At 36.1% G+C, this 15,530-nt stretch overlaps 1 protein-coding gene across 2 annotated transcripts in view; it reads right to left on the bottom strand.

The window, feature by feature from the left end:
• The window catches only part of INPP4B (inositol polyphosphate-4-phosphatase type II B), a 483,546-nt gene that overhangs the window by 273,696 nt on the left and 194,320 nt on the right, over nucleotides 1-15,530 (bottom strand). For both annotated transcript variants that reach the window (XM_044680328.1, XM_044680327.1), the window contains exon 7: nucleotides 15,088-15,199. In XM_044680328.1, the coding sequence (XP_044536263.1) occupies nucleotides 15,088-15,199 (112 nt within the window). The remainder of the gene's footprint in view (nucleotides 1-15,087; nucleotides 15,200-15,530) is intronic.

Genomic DNA, 15,530 nt, shown 5'->3' with positions numbered 1-15,530 from the left:
TAAATTCGAAAAAAGAAAAGGGTACTTTAAGAATTGGGCAATCCCTCTGTAATTAATGTATTGAAGGACCTGGACAAGAGTTTCTGAATACTAGCAAGTTTCATTTGGTTTCCTAGAGGGAATATTCATCTTAATGAGATAAGAGATCTCTTTGGGTATTAGTACATCCTTACAACAACCCTCCACACCAGTTTAAGTTATTTTCTTGGTATCCTCTATGCGACACTTTCTATTTGTTCTGCCTGAAGTGATACCGTGCCTATTCTCTGCCAGGAGCAGATCTTATTTGTGGATCATAGTGCTCTCTCCCTGCCAGAATGTTACAACCATCAACAAAGAAAGGAGAAATTAGACATTGGTCAATTGGTTATCCATTCCAAGGATGTCATTTTTTTTATCCTATTTGAAAAAAGTTATAACCTTTCCTCCCCAAATTGAAAGCTAAATATCTAGGCTTTTATTATGACCCAATATAAGTTTCTTGAACCTGAAATACTGCATTATGAACCAATGTTCTTATGTCTCATACAAACAAGCCAAGTGCAGGTCCTGTTTCTGTTGAGAGCACCTCTAATTATTTTTTCATAGGGGCACTGATTCTTTCGTCTAAACGAGGTTTTCTTTCTCTTCTTTCACAAGTCATTTCCTCTAGGAAGCATTTCACGGGTGACCCACCTAACTATTCATGCCACAACTGGACATCCCTCAGAATCAGTCACACCTGCAAATGGTAGTTAATAGGCATTTCTTGAAGGAATAAATCTTTTTCTCCAGCATTCTGGCTTTTAAATTGCTGTCTTACCTGTAAACTTTATTTTTCCCTATGTGAATTACAGTTCGGAAGAGGGAAATCTCATTTCCCATTTCTTTTGTTTTCACCTTCCTTGCCTAGAACAGAGCTCTGCAAATAGCAGGTCTTTAACAAATCATGTTCATTACTTTTTATTACTACCACTATTTGGCTATTATTTACACAGCTGTGTATATGTTCTCAGGCATACTTGCCTAAGCCTCCCTGCTATCAAAGTCAAAAAGGATTTGCAGAAGAACAGTAAAGAAGGAGTAAATGTCTTCATGTTTACTCCATACCAACCTTCCAAAGTTATAGTTTACACTTCTCTGAGTTTAAAACCAATGCCCCAACTTCTAATATCTCCTCTCAGATCTTAATGTTTGCTTTCTAAGAGGAGTAACCTGATATAATACACAATGAAAGGAGCATTGACTTTTAAGTCAGTGGACCCGAGTTCAAATCCCACCCTGATGCTTACTATCCATGTAATTCTGGGCAAATCACCTTAACAACCTGGGCCTCCGATTCCTTATATATAGAATGTTGGGGTTGGACTACATATTCTCTAAGGTCCCTTCAAGTTCTAGACTCATGATTGTAGGCGTGCTAGAGTGAGCAAGGTCTGTAATTCAGCCATAAGTAGTAGTTTGGTTTGGTTTTGCATGAGGGATAAGTAATATAAAATGCATCCTCAGAGGCAGATAATTGGTTCATTGGATGGAGAGCTAAGTCTAGAAATGGGAGTTCCTAGGTTCAAATCTGTCCTCAGACACTTCCTAGCTGTGGGAGCCTGAGCAAATCCCTTACCCCCATTGCCTAGCCCTTACTGCTCTTCTGCCTTAGAACAATTCACCATATTGGTTCTAAGTCAGAAGGCAAGGGGTTAAAAATGCACCCTCATATATCACTGTGGTTAATGGTAGTAATAAAGGAAGAGCTCACTGGGGATGAGGTGCAGGGCAGAGGAAGCAGTCTACATGGTTGCTTTGTTTTCTCACTAATTACTCCGGCCAGTGAGGTGCAGAATTCAGTTGTTTCCATGCTGCTAAATTAATTCAAGTGCTTCCATTACCCTGGAATATAAATCAATAAACATGCATTAAGCACCTACTCTGTGTCAGACACTGGATTAAGCACTAGAGATACAAGTAAGAAAAAGAATGATGGTCCCTGTTCTCCAGGGGATTATGGTCTAATGGCAAGTGATGGGAGGGTTGCTAGAGAGTACCAGGTTCCAGGGCATGATGGTGGTAAATCAAGAGAAGACTCTTGTGGCAGTTTTGAGGCCAGGTGGGAGCTGAGTTGAAGCCCTCAGATAATTATCATAAAGAATGGTAGCCTGGTGGATAGAGGGCTAGACCTGAAGTCAGGAAGATTCATATTTCTGAGTTCAAATCTGACCTCAGAAAATTCGTTGCTTTGGTGACACTGGGCAAATCACTTTACTCTGTTTGCCTCGGTATCCTCATCTGTAAAATGAACTTGAGAAGGAAATGGCAAATCACCTCCATTGTCTTTACTAAGAAAATCCCAAACAGGTTCATGAAGAGTCAGATACAACTGAAAAATGACTGAACAACAACAAATGTCTTACTCTAAGAGCAGCTCTTTATGTTGCCACTACTTAAGATTCTTAGTAAAATGAGACGAGTCATTCAAGTCGACTTGATGTCTTGGTAAGATAATGTCACAGTAGGATTTCATGACTTTAAAATGGACTTTTGTATATTGTCTCAATTGTGTTATTGCATTATACTTTGGCAGGTACACCTTCACTGTTATTTGCATGTGTTCCCTCCTATGACTGGGTTACACACTCGCTAAGGACAGGCACTGTGATTTATCCCTCTCTTCCCAAAATGAGCCAGATTAATCTAGCTAAGTAGGCATCCCTCTCTGAAGAGGATCTGGCTGGGCATTGTGGATAGATCCCATTGGAAGGGGCTAGTGACTGAGGTTCCTAAAGGTCTCTAGAGGTTTAGTTGGTTTAGTTCCATGTCACATCTATTGAGAAAGGAAGATGACTAGGGAAGAACAGAGACAAGCCATGTGTAGGTCAAGGCAAAAAAGCCCCAGATTCCTCAGAATGGTAACTAAGTGGCCCAGGTAGTTGATGACCAGTAAGTCTGTCTGTAGTCAGCAAGATAAGCCATGATCCTATTAGTGGGGGATAACTTGGCTCAGATTCATAGCAAGGGCTGCAAAGTTCTTTGAGGAAGGGCAAGATGTGACAAACAGGGTCTCAAGGTAGAGCTATTTAAGGAGACATTTAATATAGTAGTAGTCTCTTTAAGCTGAAATAAACATTGATTTTCCATTCTCCTTTAAGCCAATAACTTAGCTTGCCTGAAGCAGAGCTGTTTTGGTGGCAGAATTTTAGACAAATAAACAATGTTAATATTATTTTTGTATTTAAATAGCAATTTTCCCCCTTATTCAGCACTTTAACATATATCAGGTCAAATTATCTTTACAATTTACATAGAAATTAGAGAGAAATGAAGGAAAAAAATTAAAGCCTTTCTAATGGCAACTTATAGTTTTTATAGTTTAGTAATATTATTTTCATATTAACTAGTGATATTGTATTATATTAGTTATATTATACTCATATATATGACTGCATACCTTTAAGTATACATACTTAATATAGACATATTTGTGAATATATTAATTCATTAATATATACATAATATATATATATACACAAATACCTCAGGCAACACCCTAAGGCTATAAATTAGAAGAGTTGCCAGTTTTGATTGGTGGGTAGATTGCTAGAGAGGAAAAAAGACAAAATTTAAAGCCCTTCTATCAGCACTTATTGTTATTATCATATATATTGATATTACTAACACAATAACTATTTATATTATATATTATATATTATATTATAGTCACTTAACCTTTAAAAAGTCTGGGCGACACCCAAGGACTCTAGGTTACAGTTGAGTTACTGGAAGGACTTCTCAAAATGTCTGGGTATTTTTATGTTGGTTTATGTTGGTGTGTTAGCACTGAACCTGGGCTGTAATTTATGTTATGTGTGTTTATGTCAGAGTGTTAGCACTGAGTCTGGCCCATAGTAGAAATTTAATGTTTATTGCTTGATTTATTGATTGATTGCAAAATGGGAGGGAAAGTTTACTGAAATCCCTTCATTCTATTTGATGTCATTGCTGGTAACAAGACAATGGGGAATATAAGGCCATTCTCCTTTCAGATTTGAAAGAAAGGACTACATGTAGAGACTAGGTTATTCTCAAAGCCTATGATAGGTTCTGCCCATCTGGAGACATTTCTAGGATAGGTTTGGATGCAGACTGTGAGTCTATTGCCCAAACAACAGACTACCTATCCTGGAAAAAGGTCATCTGCCAGAAAATTGGCTTCAGTATGATCAATTATACTGGCCACAGCAACAATTTAACCTGGGGCATAGAAGGATCTAGACATCAATGAATGAAGAATAAAATCCCTGAAATACTGATATGTACAACTTCTCTGATAGGAACGGAAATGTATCACCATAGTTGGGGGGGAAAGGCGTTGAAGGACAATATGATTCTTCTGAAATCATCCAAGTAGTCTTTTAAATTTCAGTTCTGTTTTAAAAAATACTTTAGATGCATCTCTGTAAGAAATCTAAGAAAAATGGAGAGGCCACACAGGAAAGGGAATATAATTATCAATGCAGTGAGTAAATAAGCCTTCATAAAGGCTTCTTAAACTTTTTTGATTCAGGGATCCCTTTGGCAGGGCTTCCTTGTGGTGAAGCCATGCTCCCCTGCTCATAATGTTTTTGGATATTTAAAAACACATAGAATCAAGAAGGAAACAAATGACATTGAAATATTATGATCAAAACTTAAAAAAAGATACAATAACCCCAAGTTCCTGGGCCCCAATTTACGAACTCTTGCTTTGAAATCAGCCTGTTTTTGTTGCTACTTCCATCAGAGAAGAGAACATAGCTTTTGTCCAAGAAAAAGCTGCATGATACTTCTCCCAGGCCACTGTCTCCTGCCTGATGGTATATTAATTTACTTTCGTCATCTTTATTGTGCCCTCTTAAAAAATGGTAGAGATGATAACTGGAAGAGGAAGGTAGCAACTGGGTCATTCTCCATGGTCTCCATCTGACAAAGGTCTTCCATTGATATTCCATAAGACAAATGATCATCACTGATCCAGAGTGAGAGAAGACTCTCCCACTGATGGAGGATTAGCACTCACAATCAAGGTCACAATGCTTTCTTGAGCCTATTTTTGTCTAGGTTTTCCCATATGCCTCTGCCCGAAATTGTTTATTTAGCTACATAAATAGTTTTGCCTTCTCCTTACAGAAATTTTATAAACTATTTCAAATGTTATGCAGTTTGGTTTTCTGTTATTGTTCCCTCTTAATCCTGTACTTCCCTTTTAAAATATATATATATGAAAATAGCTTTTTCCAATGATACAATTGGGGATTTTAATTTTACTTGCTTTAAGGGAAAGCAAGTAGCATCAAAATATCCTCCATGGACTCTTTAAGATAATACATTCATTTTAGGTATTTTCATTCCTCACTTCTCTTACTATCTAATGACATTTCTTATGCATATGTTCACATATTTGTAGTTAGAAATTTGAGCCGCTAATACTTTAAGGAGCTTTTAGAGACCTTTTTCTAGATAAGAAACCAATATTAAGAATAAAAGTACCTATTATTAAGGAAAATGCATGCTCTGGATTGAAATTCTCAGTTCTATCAGAACTCCTTTTGATGGCTTAAAAGAGGATATATCTAACTCCTTGGTTCCTCCAACTTGTTTTTTTAATGCCAGAGATGTAACTGTGAATTATTTTTCACCTGGAACAGAAGTACTAAGACCATTTTTATATGTTTTTGATGGAGTCAGGGAGTAACTTGATAAATATAATATACATAATAATAAATATATAACAAATATATTTTAATAAACATAATAATAATGATAATGATAATATTATATATGATAATAAACATAGCTACTAAGTCGCCAAGTTGATATTTGAGCCCAAGTCTTCTGATTTGGATTCTGAAGTCCTTTCTAATTCAACACAATGTCTTATTTTATAAATGTGTAAAATTCAGATCCTGAAGAAAAAGTGATTTGCTTAGGGTTACACAGCTAGTATGACAGAAGTGTTCATGCATTCGACATTCAGTGGTTGGTCCATGAAAGAAAGATTAAGAAATGTTCTCTTCAGCCAACTGGATAGAGCTAGGGACAATAAGTAGGATATAAAGAGAAGCAGACTTAGGCTTAAAGTTGGGGAAAAAATGTCCAAATAATTAGAGCTATACCAAGATAGAAACCAAAGGTTAATCGATTCTCCCAACTGAAGGCAGCCAAACAAAGACTAGATGATTATTTGTTGGGTAAAGTAGGGAGGAGATAATTGTTCAGGTTTGGAGGGGATTTAATAGTCTCTGGGGTCCCTTGAAAAACTGAGACTTGAGGATATCATCTTTACCATGATGATATAATATATCCAAAGAGATGCTTAAAGGAGAAATAAGGCTAAAGCTTTCAAAGAGGAATGGGGGAAATAATCTACCAGCTTGGGAGAGAGTGAATTGAAAAGGGAAAGAAAGTAAGAGATGAAGGGAACAAGTAGTAGGGATAGTTAGACTTTGGTTGTATTCCCCCTGCAAAAAGAGCCAGATTGGTCCTTGACACTGGATGAATTGGAGGAGAATTGACCTCACAAAGGGTAACTGTGTAGAGCAGTGAGTTAAGGAGCATGGGTTGTCAGGGACTCAGCATGCATTTATTAACCACTTAGTATGTACCAGGCACTGTTTGAAACAATGGGGTTACAAAGAAAAGCAAAAACACTGTACCTGTCCACAAGGACACCTCCTATTCTAATGGTGGGGATAACATGCACAGAAATATCTCTATAAGAGAGAGTGAAAATGGAAGGTAATGTCAGAGGAAAGGAACAGGAGATGGGGAAGGGATAAAGAGATTGGGAGGCCTTCTGCAGAAGGTGAGATCTGAGCTGTCCCAAATGGAGCCAGAGAAGGAAAGAGATAGAAGAAATGGGGGAAAACATTGTAGGCTTGAAGAACAACAGTGAAAAGCCATAAGGTTGCTTGAGAAGAAGAGACAGTATAATTGCACTGTCTGGTATACAGAAAGAAATAATATATAAAAAAGAATGAGAAGGTAATAAGGCCTCAGAGTTGCTACACAGTGTGGACCTTAGTAGGATGAGCCAGGAAAAGAGGAGGCAACCACCCCTCACCTGCCATGTTAGCTGGTTTGGCAAAGCCCTACCAACCCTATGCTAATTATAGTTCATCCTCATATCATGTGTAAAAAAGTAAAATAAATCAACAATAAACTCAAATATTATATTTTTATAAGATTTTTAATAATCACTAGAAGTAAAGGAATAAAAAGGTATTTATCTAACAAAATAAAAACATGTGCCCACAACTAATCTACGTGCTCAAAAAACCACATTCATAGCTGTCCTCATAGGAAGGAAAGAGAGCTAGACAAGGAAATCCAAATTTATCTCCTGTCCACATCTGCACATAATGACAGGAAGTCAGTGGGCTCCTGGGTAATGTAGTTCAAAGGTAGAAAATTTCCAATTACACAAATGGAAAATGCCTAGTTTTGAAAGGACAAATGGAGTATAACAGAATGAGGTTAGAATAGAGGCACCAATTCCTAGTAGAGGAGTGGGTGAACAACTGGAAACCCAATAATGAGGCACTGGGTTTTTTGTTTTTGTTTTTTTTTTCTAATTTATAAAAATTGAAGTATTGACCTTAAGTTATTTAGTAGTGCTATTCTTAGCACTACTAGTTAGTACTGTTACTACTATTAATTTTTAGGTTACTGTGAAGTATTTTTAAGAGAAAAAACTTGTGTAGATGTGACTACTTTGAAAACTTTGTCAGAGAATTGACATTGCTACATGGCCACCACTGATGTCAAATAATAATTAAAATTTTGCAAAATTTTAACTATTATTAATTGATTTGTGCTTCATAGTAACTATGATGAATAGAGTTATTATTACACTACTGTGACAAATGAAGAAACTGAGAATAGTGAAGTGACTTTTGTCATCATAAAGCTAGTCAGTGTCAGAGGTGGGATTTGGACCTATGTCTTACTGAGTCCCAGAATCCAATACTCTATCCATTAAAAACAATGCTTCTGATTATATGCTATACCATAAATATATTTCTCAATGATTAAATTTTTTTAATTGCCTCTAAATACCAGTTGGATTCGGTACATTAATGTTCATTTGCCCCTAAACAAACATGAATGTTTATATAGGGGATCAAAAGAAATTATAGTATTGGACACCTCTTAAAAATTAGCAAAAAGTATGTTATAAATTAATTAAATAAATTTTTTTTTAAAGTAAAGGGTTTAAAACATGAAAAGACATCAACCTAGAGGTGGCTTGACTCTTAGCACAATGGAGGTGTTAAGAGAGTTTTTATTAATTTTTCTTTTTTTTCATTTAAGAGAAAAAGGAGCAATAATATTTTTTAGTAAGAGACCCCCTGTTACACAGGTTGTCAAGGAGATTGGGTCAGTTGTACAGAGTGTAAAAGGGCTTTTTGTCTCTGGGTCTCCTTGGAAGAGGCTGTGCTGCTAGCACTCTCTCTGATTGGAGACAGAGAACAGAATTAAGGCCTTAATAGCCTTGTTGATTATTAATAACCTGGATAGATAATGTAGCTAGATAGTGGTTATATGATTCGATAGTGATAGTAGGAGAGTAGGCGAGCTCTTTGGCCTTGCAGAAGATTCTGCCCTCTGAGGCAGATAGATTTAGCGTTTTTTAGAGAAATTTAGTTAGGATTGAGATCTGGAGTATAGTTACAAGCTATTGTAAGATTACTTTCACTTTACTCCTTCCTATTTGCTATCCATATTTCCTAATAATAAACTAAGTGTTTTGTGTTTAATAAACAGTGCACTGACTTTTGATCAAACTCCTCCTACTCTCCCTTCACAGAACTTAGGACTTTCTTCTCTCAGTAAATCTCCTGATTCCAGCCCAAGTGAACTTGGACACCTCTCCTTTCTAGCACTGTGTGGTTGTGTCTTTTTGGAGTTCACCTTACTAAGCATGAGCAGCATATAGGCAATGGTCAGCAACCTTTTTGGCCATGAGAGCCATAAAGGCCTGCAGAAGAAGGAGGATGGAGGCAGAAGGCACTGGAATATGGGTAGGGGGATGAAGGGCCCCCTGGGGCACATCCTGGGGCTCTGCCCAGACTGGCTGGTCAGGAGGTGGAGCCAGATATGGCTTGAGAACCATATGTTGCCAACCCCTGATATAGGTCTAGGAGGGGAATGATGACCTGCTGAGTACTAGGCTAAACAAGGTGAATAGGCTGCTCAGTTGAAAAAAAGAAACAAGTAATCCTGGCCCAATAGTAAATAGACCCAGCCAATAAGCTTTGCCCTATGAGGAACCAGAACAGCTGAATAACTAAGTGATTCTTCTATCATCAGTGAAAAACAAACAAACAAACAAACAAACAAACAACAACAACAAAAAAAATTTCAAGAGAAGCATCCTGAGACTAAAATAGGCATCAAGGCCATTCTGTTCCAGAGTTGTTGTTTGTCTTGATTAAAGGTATTCTATATATACTTTACTACCACTGTACTTACTAATAAAGTTTGGGGTCATTCTGTATGTATTTGTGGAACAATACATTTCTATTTTGGGGGAAATACTTTGCAACTATTATCATTGCTATGCCAATTGAGCAAATATTTTTGCTTAAATGAATGACTACTGGTGATTGCTAAGGGGTAAGAATACTGATAGGGGCTCATGAATTCCAGTATTAAAAGGAAATTCACCAATAGAATTACTCAAACTGAGAATAGCAGCTGTCCATCTGGGTACCCTGGACAGTGTCAATGTGAGTTTGGGTAATGATCCTAAGGAAAACACATATATACTTTATAATTTTATATATAGACATGAATACACACACACACACATATATATATATGTATATGTATAACGATGAATTATATGAAATAATTATCAATGCTTATACATAGAGAATACACATAATATACTACATATGTGTGTGTAGATATAGATACAGATATAGATATCTGGGAATTAACAAAATTTCTCTATGTACTTTTCTGTATTTATTTTCTTTTATGTACTGCAAAAATATTTTATAGATGCTTCTTGAGGCGCATCTTTCACTACCCAGCAACCTGTTGTTATAATTAAAAATGATGAGGGCCGAGATCAAAAGGAAGAATAGTATTTTAATAAAAGCCATGTTGATAGAGATAAACTGACCACGCGCCTCTAAGAAACCTATTCCAACCTCGCCTCAGCCATTTACCTTTCCTCTCTCCACAAGCTCAGGTAGCTAAAGAGCAGGTAGCTAAAGAGGAAGTTCAAAGTCACTTCCCCCCTATTTAAAACAGTCCCGCACCTTGAATACATAATCCAAAATAGGAAACCCATTGGACCACAGGAAATGTAGTTTTAAGGACCCCCACAGGTCCACAGAAGTTTGTAAAACACTATATTGAGGTTCAATTCTTCCAAATAGAACCCCAGGTGATTTTAACTAACACACCATTCTCTCCCCTAATAGTAACCCTCCTTTATGGCAAATACGTACTGTACAGAAAAACAAATAAATATCTGTCTCTCATGATGTCTCTCTATTAAGTATTCTTTCCAAATTTCCCAAAGTATTATGAAGTGTAAAACTGGAAAGATATATGCAGTGAAAGATATTTTCTGTAGTTTTGACCCCACACTGTTTAAAGGACAAAGTTGACATATACAGCATAGTACTTTATATGAATTGTCTCCTAAGATCTCCACAAAAACTGTAGTAGACAGGTACTGTATCTGGATACATAAAGGATATATGATTTCTTCAGTGTAAGAAATTTTCTCCCTCCAAGGCCAATTGCAAACCATCTGTGCCTTAGGCAAGTTCTGTTATCTATTGCATAAAGAGGATAAGCTACTTGCCCAGGTTCAAACAAATGGTAAGGGTCTTCTGATCTCTCCTGCCTCAAGAATGAGCATTCTTTCTACTACAAACAGGATACAGAGAGTTGGGATGTACTCTGACATGTATTTGCCATGTTTTTGCCCTCTTTGTGTGTAGCAATCCTGTATCAGAGCTCTCTTTGTATTCAAAGGGAAGGAATTTGGCTGAAAAATAACTCAAATGTGTTGGATGCTGGGCCAAATTCTATTCTAGAGAGACTAATGCATTTCCCATGGACTCACAAAATGAATAATGGATATGCTACAGACAGGCAAATATAGATTTGGTTCCAGTTGCTTGACCAGGCATCTGGTTATATGGTGGTATGAGTGCACCATTTAGAATCCAAAATCCTGGCTAAGAATCTTGGCTCTAAAACTTACATGAATATGTCACTTCTTCTCTGACACAGTGCTGTAACATATAAAATAGGTGTTACTAGGTTCTGAGAAGAATATATAAGTTTAAGAGTAGTAACTAGTTTGTATTTATCTTTCCATTAGCAATTCATAAATGACTGAAAACTGTCCAGGAGACAAGAATTTCCCTGTGCTAATTTTTTATTCCTTAGAGCAAAATGCCACCTTAAATAATCTCTTCCAATAAGGCATCATCTACACAGGTGCTATAACACAAGATTCCTTGAAAATATAAAACATCAGAGTTACTTTGTTCAATGATCCTTTGGTGATGCAGTCATAAAGAGAAGGGATATTTGCTTGCCAAAGGTATTTGCCACTGTTGTGACGAATGTCTCTCACAGAATCCAAATGGAAGAGGAATTCTCCATTAATGGTGAAGTATTCCAGATATCTTGTTTGTTGATTACATTATGATCAATTTCTAAAACATTGAAAAGCCTCCTAAATGACATCTAAGTTACTCAAATGAATTTTACCTAAATATCCATTCCAGAGAAATGAAAAATTTCTATTTCCCAGATGATGGAAATTGGATATTTAATCTATAGAGCTTATCCATGAAAACTGGTGTCTAAGGAACTGGGTTGGATTTTGGAAAATGTAAAGTGCTTTGAAGGCCCACTTTTTAAAAATATCAATATTATTCCTGTGAGTCTATGTGTCACTGTCTTCTACCATATATCAAAAGTAATAAAGAACTACATTATGGGCTTAGGTTGGATACAATATATTATCATCAGAGTATTGTATACCGTATATCAAAAGTAACAAAGAACTACATTATGAGCTTAGGTTAGATACAATATATTATCATCAGAGTATTAAGAAGGAGAAGGAAAAGTGGAATAAAAGATGTTATTAGAAAGAAGTATAATAAGAAAAAGAGATAAGATAAATTATATAATGAAAATGAGAGATAATTAATGGAAAGTCTACATGTTTCACTTATACACATCCAATGGTAAGAGAAGAAGACCCTGAGCAAGTTGAATGGAAACCCTGTCAGACCTGTAGAAGAGTGGAATATAAAGCCTATCTATTTTTTGGCAAGATATTGGGGAAAAGTCTTTCATTTTCTTTTTGTAGATGAGGTAGAAAGATGTGGAACAGAAAATAGCACACAGTTAGTTGGCTTCAAAGCAGGTTACATGGTTGGACTCAAAAAATAATCACAGAGTAATAAATAATTATTAATGGGTAGATGTTGACTTGCAAAGAGATACTAAATAGAATGTATCCCAAAGACTTTTTTTGTTTCTGTGTTTTCCAAAACTTTAATCAGTGATAGAAATGATACCACAGTTGGTAGGGAAGAATGAGACAAATAAAAGAAGATGGAACTTTAATAGTCTATACTTGAATTAAAAAAATAAATTTCAAAAGTGTATCAATTTATAGACTAGACTGAACTTAAACAAAATCTTGGGTTTTAATCTATGAGAGTCTCAAATTTACTTACTGATGGCCAAATATGTTGATGATGATGATAAAAGTTAACATTTATATCGTACTTAGTATGTGTCAGACACTGTGAAACACTTTATAAACATTTACTAATTTGATCCTCATAGCAACTCTTGGAAGCAAGTGCTATTATTATCCTCATTTTTAGTATCCTAAGATGCATTATTTCTAGAATAATGGAATTGCTAGCTGTGTTGTAGTCTGCGCCAATGTGATCAAATCTTGAATATTGTATTTTAATACTTGGCATCCTATTTTTGCAATGACATAGACAAAAAAAGAGCAGGTCTTAAATAATTGAGACAATGAGAGAACTGACTAGTTAAAGGAATTTCAGAGGGCTAAACTAGAAATGATAAGGCTTTCGAATGATATCTTCAATAAATGAATAATATTGATCAAGTACTGTGCCAAGCATTAGGGTTATAGATAAAATGGTGGGACAATCTGCTTAGAATGAGTTTATATCCAAAGTGAATGGAGCCAAATGATGGTCAACTGTCTTGTCCAGAGGTAAATGGAATCATGATTTTATTAGAATTCTCATATTACATGTTCTCATATTACATGGAGTACAGATTCCAAAGGCTTCTTCCAGGCAAGATTTCAGATGTTCTAGGTTGAAAGTTGAAGTATCAGAAAATGGTTGGTGTGAAGATAAAATCAAATATATTTTTCAGATAAAGATTGGACGAGATAGAACCTATGCCATCTATCATTCAATGTAATGAATTATTCAATTTCAATTGATTTTTATTGAATATCTTCACAGTATTTCATAGAGGGGTGTCATGAAGAAATAACTTTGTTATCTTTCAAAGCATTACAGAAATAGCAGCTTTTCAGTGAGGGACAAATCAAATCAATCAAATCATCTTTTGAGCAGATTTACAAGTACCACTAGGCATTAGATATAAATGACTTTAAATCAGAAGTTTATTGTGATATATATATATATATACATATATATATGTATATTTATATGTATAAACATATAAACTATGCCTTTAGAATGAGGTATAAACACTAGGTCAAAAAAACAATGATTGATTTTCATAGATTTCTAGACCTAAAACGACCCTTTGGGATGAAGATCCTTTGATGAAATCTATACTTCTTTCATATGGGATATTGGCTATTCCATCTTCTATTCTATGGTTTTGTGCTTCCTTCTCACCTGTTAGAATCCTTAGCTTCCTTCCAGAGTCATGTGAAGATCCTTTTCTGATCTCCTCAGCTATGAGAGCTGCCTCATTGAACTGCCCTCTACTTAGTTCTCACTTTGAACATATTGCAACCCTCCATTAAAGTGTAACCTCTGTTACATTCTGTTTTCTTTTAATTTCATTTTCATTTCCCCAAGATTGAAAGATTTCTTGCACATGGTTGGTACTTAATATAAGTTGAACTGAATCACAGGCCCTCATTTACAGATGAAGAAACTGAGATCCAGAAGGGAGCAAATTGCTTATCCAAGTGTCAGGGCAGACACTAAAACTTAGGTCACCTGACTGCAAAATTTAAGACTTTCCATTATATCAAACTGTCAGATACATGTTCAAGTAGGGAGTATAATTTAAATCTTCTTCTACTGTTATCATTTCCAGGCCTTCCACATGAATCTGTGGGAAATGCATTCAGCCTTCTGAGAGAGAATTTTTCCTTGCAAAGAGCACATTTTTTTTTGTTTTTCCTCAAATTCCTTCCCTTTGAGGAGAAAAGGGACTCTGAGGACAGACTAGTCATACAAAAAGAAGGTAACAACATGGCAAACGACTAATGGCATGGAGCAGAGCCTATCTTGCTAAGCTTCGAGGAAGGACCACTGGCTATATCTATCTTTCCTCCAAAGCTTGCCCTCCTCATTAGACTATCCTGTAATTTCATCAAATGCCACATCTTTTCTTCCAAAAACCTGGCCCTTACTTTGCTAAAAATTATAGTCAAATCAAAATTCATCTCTTTCCAAAGAGGCTATTGGGAATGGAGAGCATCTCGTCTTTCACAATGGGCTCACAATTTTTAAACATTCTCTGGCAGTGGTTTATTACTGTAGAAATGGAGCTAGAATGACCATCTTTGTTTTATTAGAAAGGGGAGGTGCATACCAAGGGGAACTATATCAGTGGTCAAGTGTTTCGGAAGCATGCATTCTTGTGCAAATAGGTTTTTTTCAGTTTAAGAGAACTGAACCCCTATCTCGTACTCCAGTTCTGGGGCTGCTTTCTCATTTTGCTTTTTGAATAATGAGAATTTAAACCCCACTGTGGTGTTAGCAACAGAGGCATCTGGTGCAGCTGATCATTTCTAATTTAATTTGTGCAATGAGCTGCCCGAGATCCTACCTTTTGTCCCTGCGCATCTGTTGTGATGTGGTCGGCTTCCCCATCCTCTATCTCCCCCATCTTCAAAAGGCTTACTTCTATAGAACCAACAGCTTTTCCACCATCGGAAGTTCTGAAACCAAAAAGAAAAGGTGAAATCCTCCTCCAGCCTATGCCCATCCAGTGCCTAGGAAAAGAAGCTTTCCTTGAGGTAACATTTTCCATTCAATCTGTTTTGTAAGCTCTTTATAGTTGTATTGAAGCAATTTCTTATAAACATAAAATGAATGCTAACAATGGGTTATTTCTCCCATAAAACTCCATTTAATGAAATGAACCATAGATGTATAAGGTGAAGCCATGGGTGAATAAGCACACCTCATGAAGGTAAAATCATTTCATAAGTAGCTATAATGTTTCTACCAAATGTTCTTAAATGGGTGCGCAAGCAGGCCATTAATAGT

The sequence above is a fragment of the Gracilinanus agilis genome, chromosome 6 (genome assembly GCF_016433145.1).
Source record: "Gracilinanus agilis isolate LMUSP501 chromosome 6, AgileGrace, whole genome shotgun sequence".
Lineage (NCBI taxonomy): Eukaryota > Metazoa > Chordata > Mammalia > Didelphimorphia > Didelphidae > Gracilinanus > Gracilinanus agilis.
The sequence above is the reverse complement of the archived record's forward strand: the minus strand, read 5'-3'. Positions and strand labels throughout refer to the sequence as shown.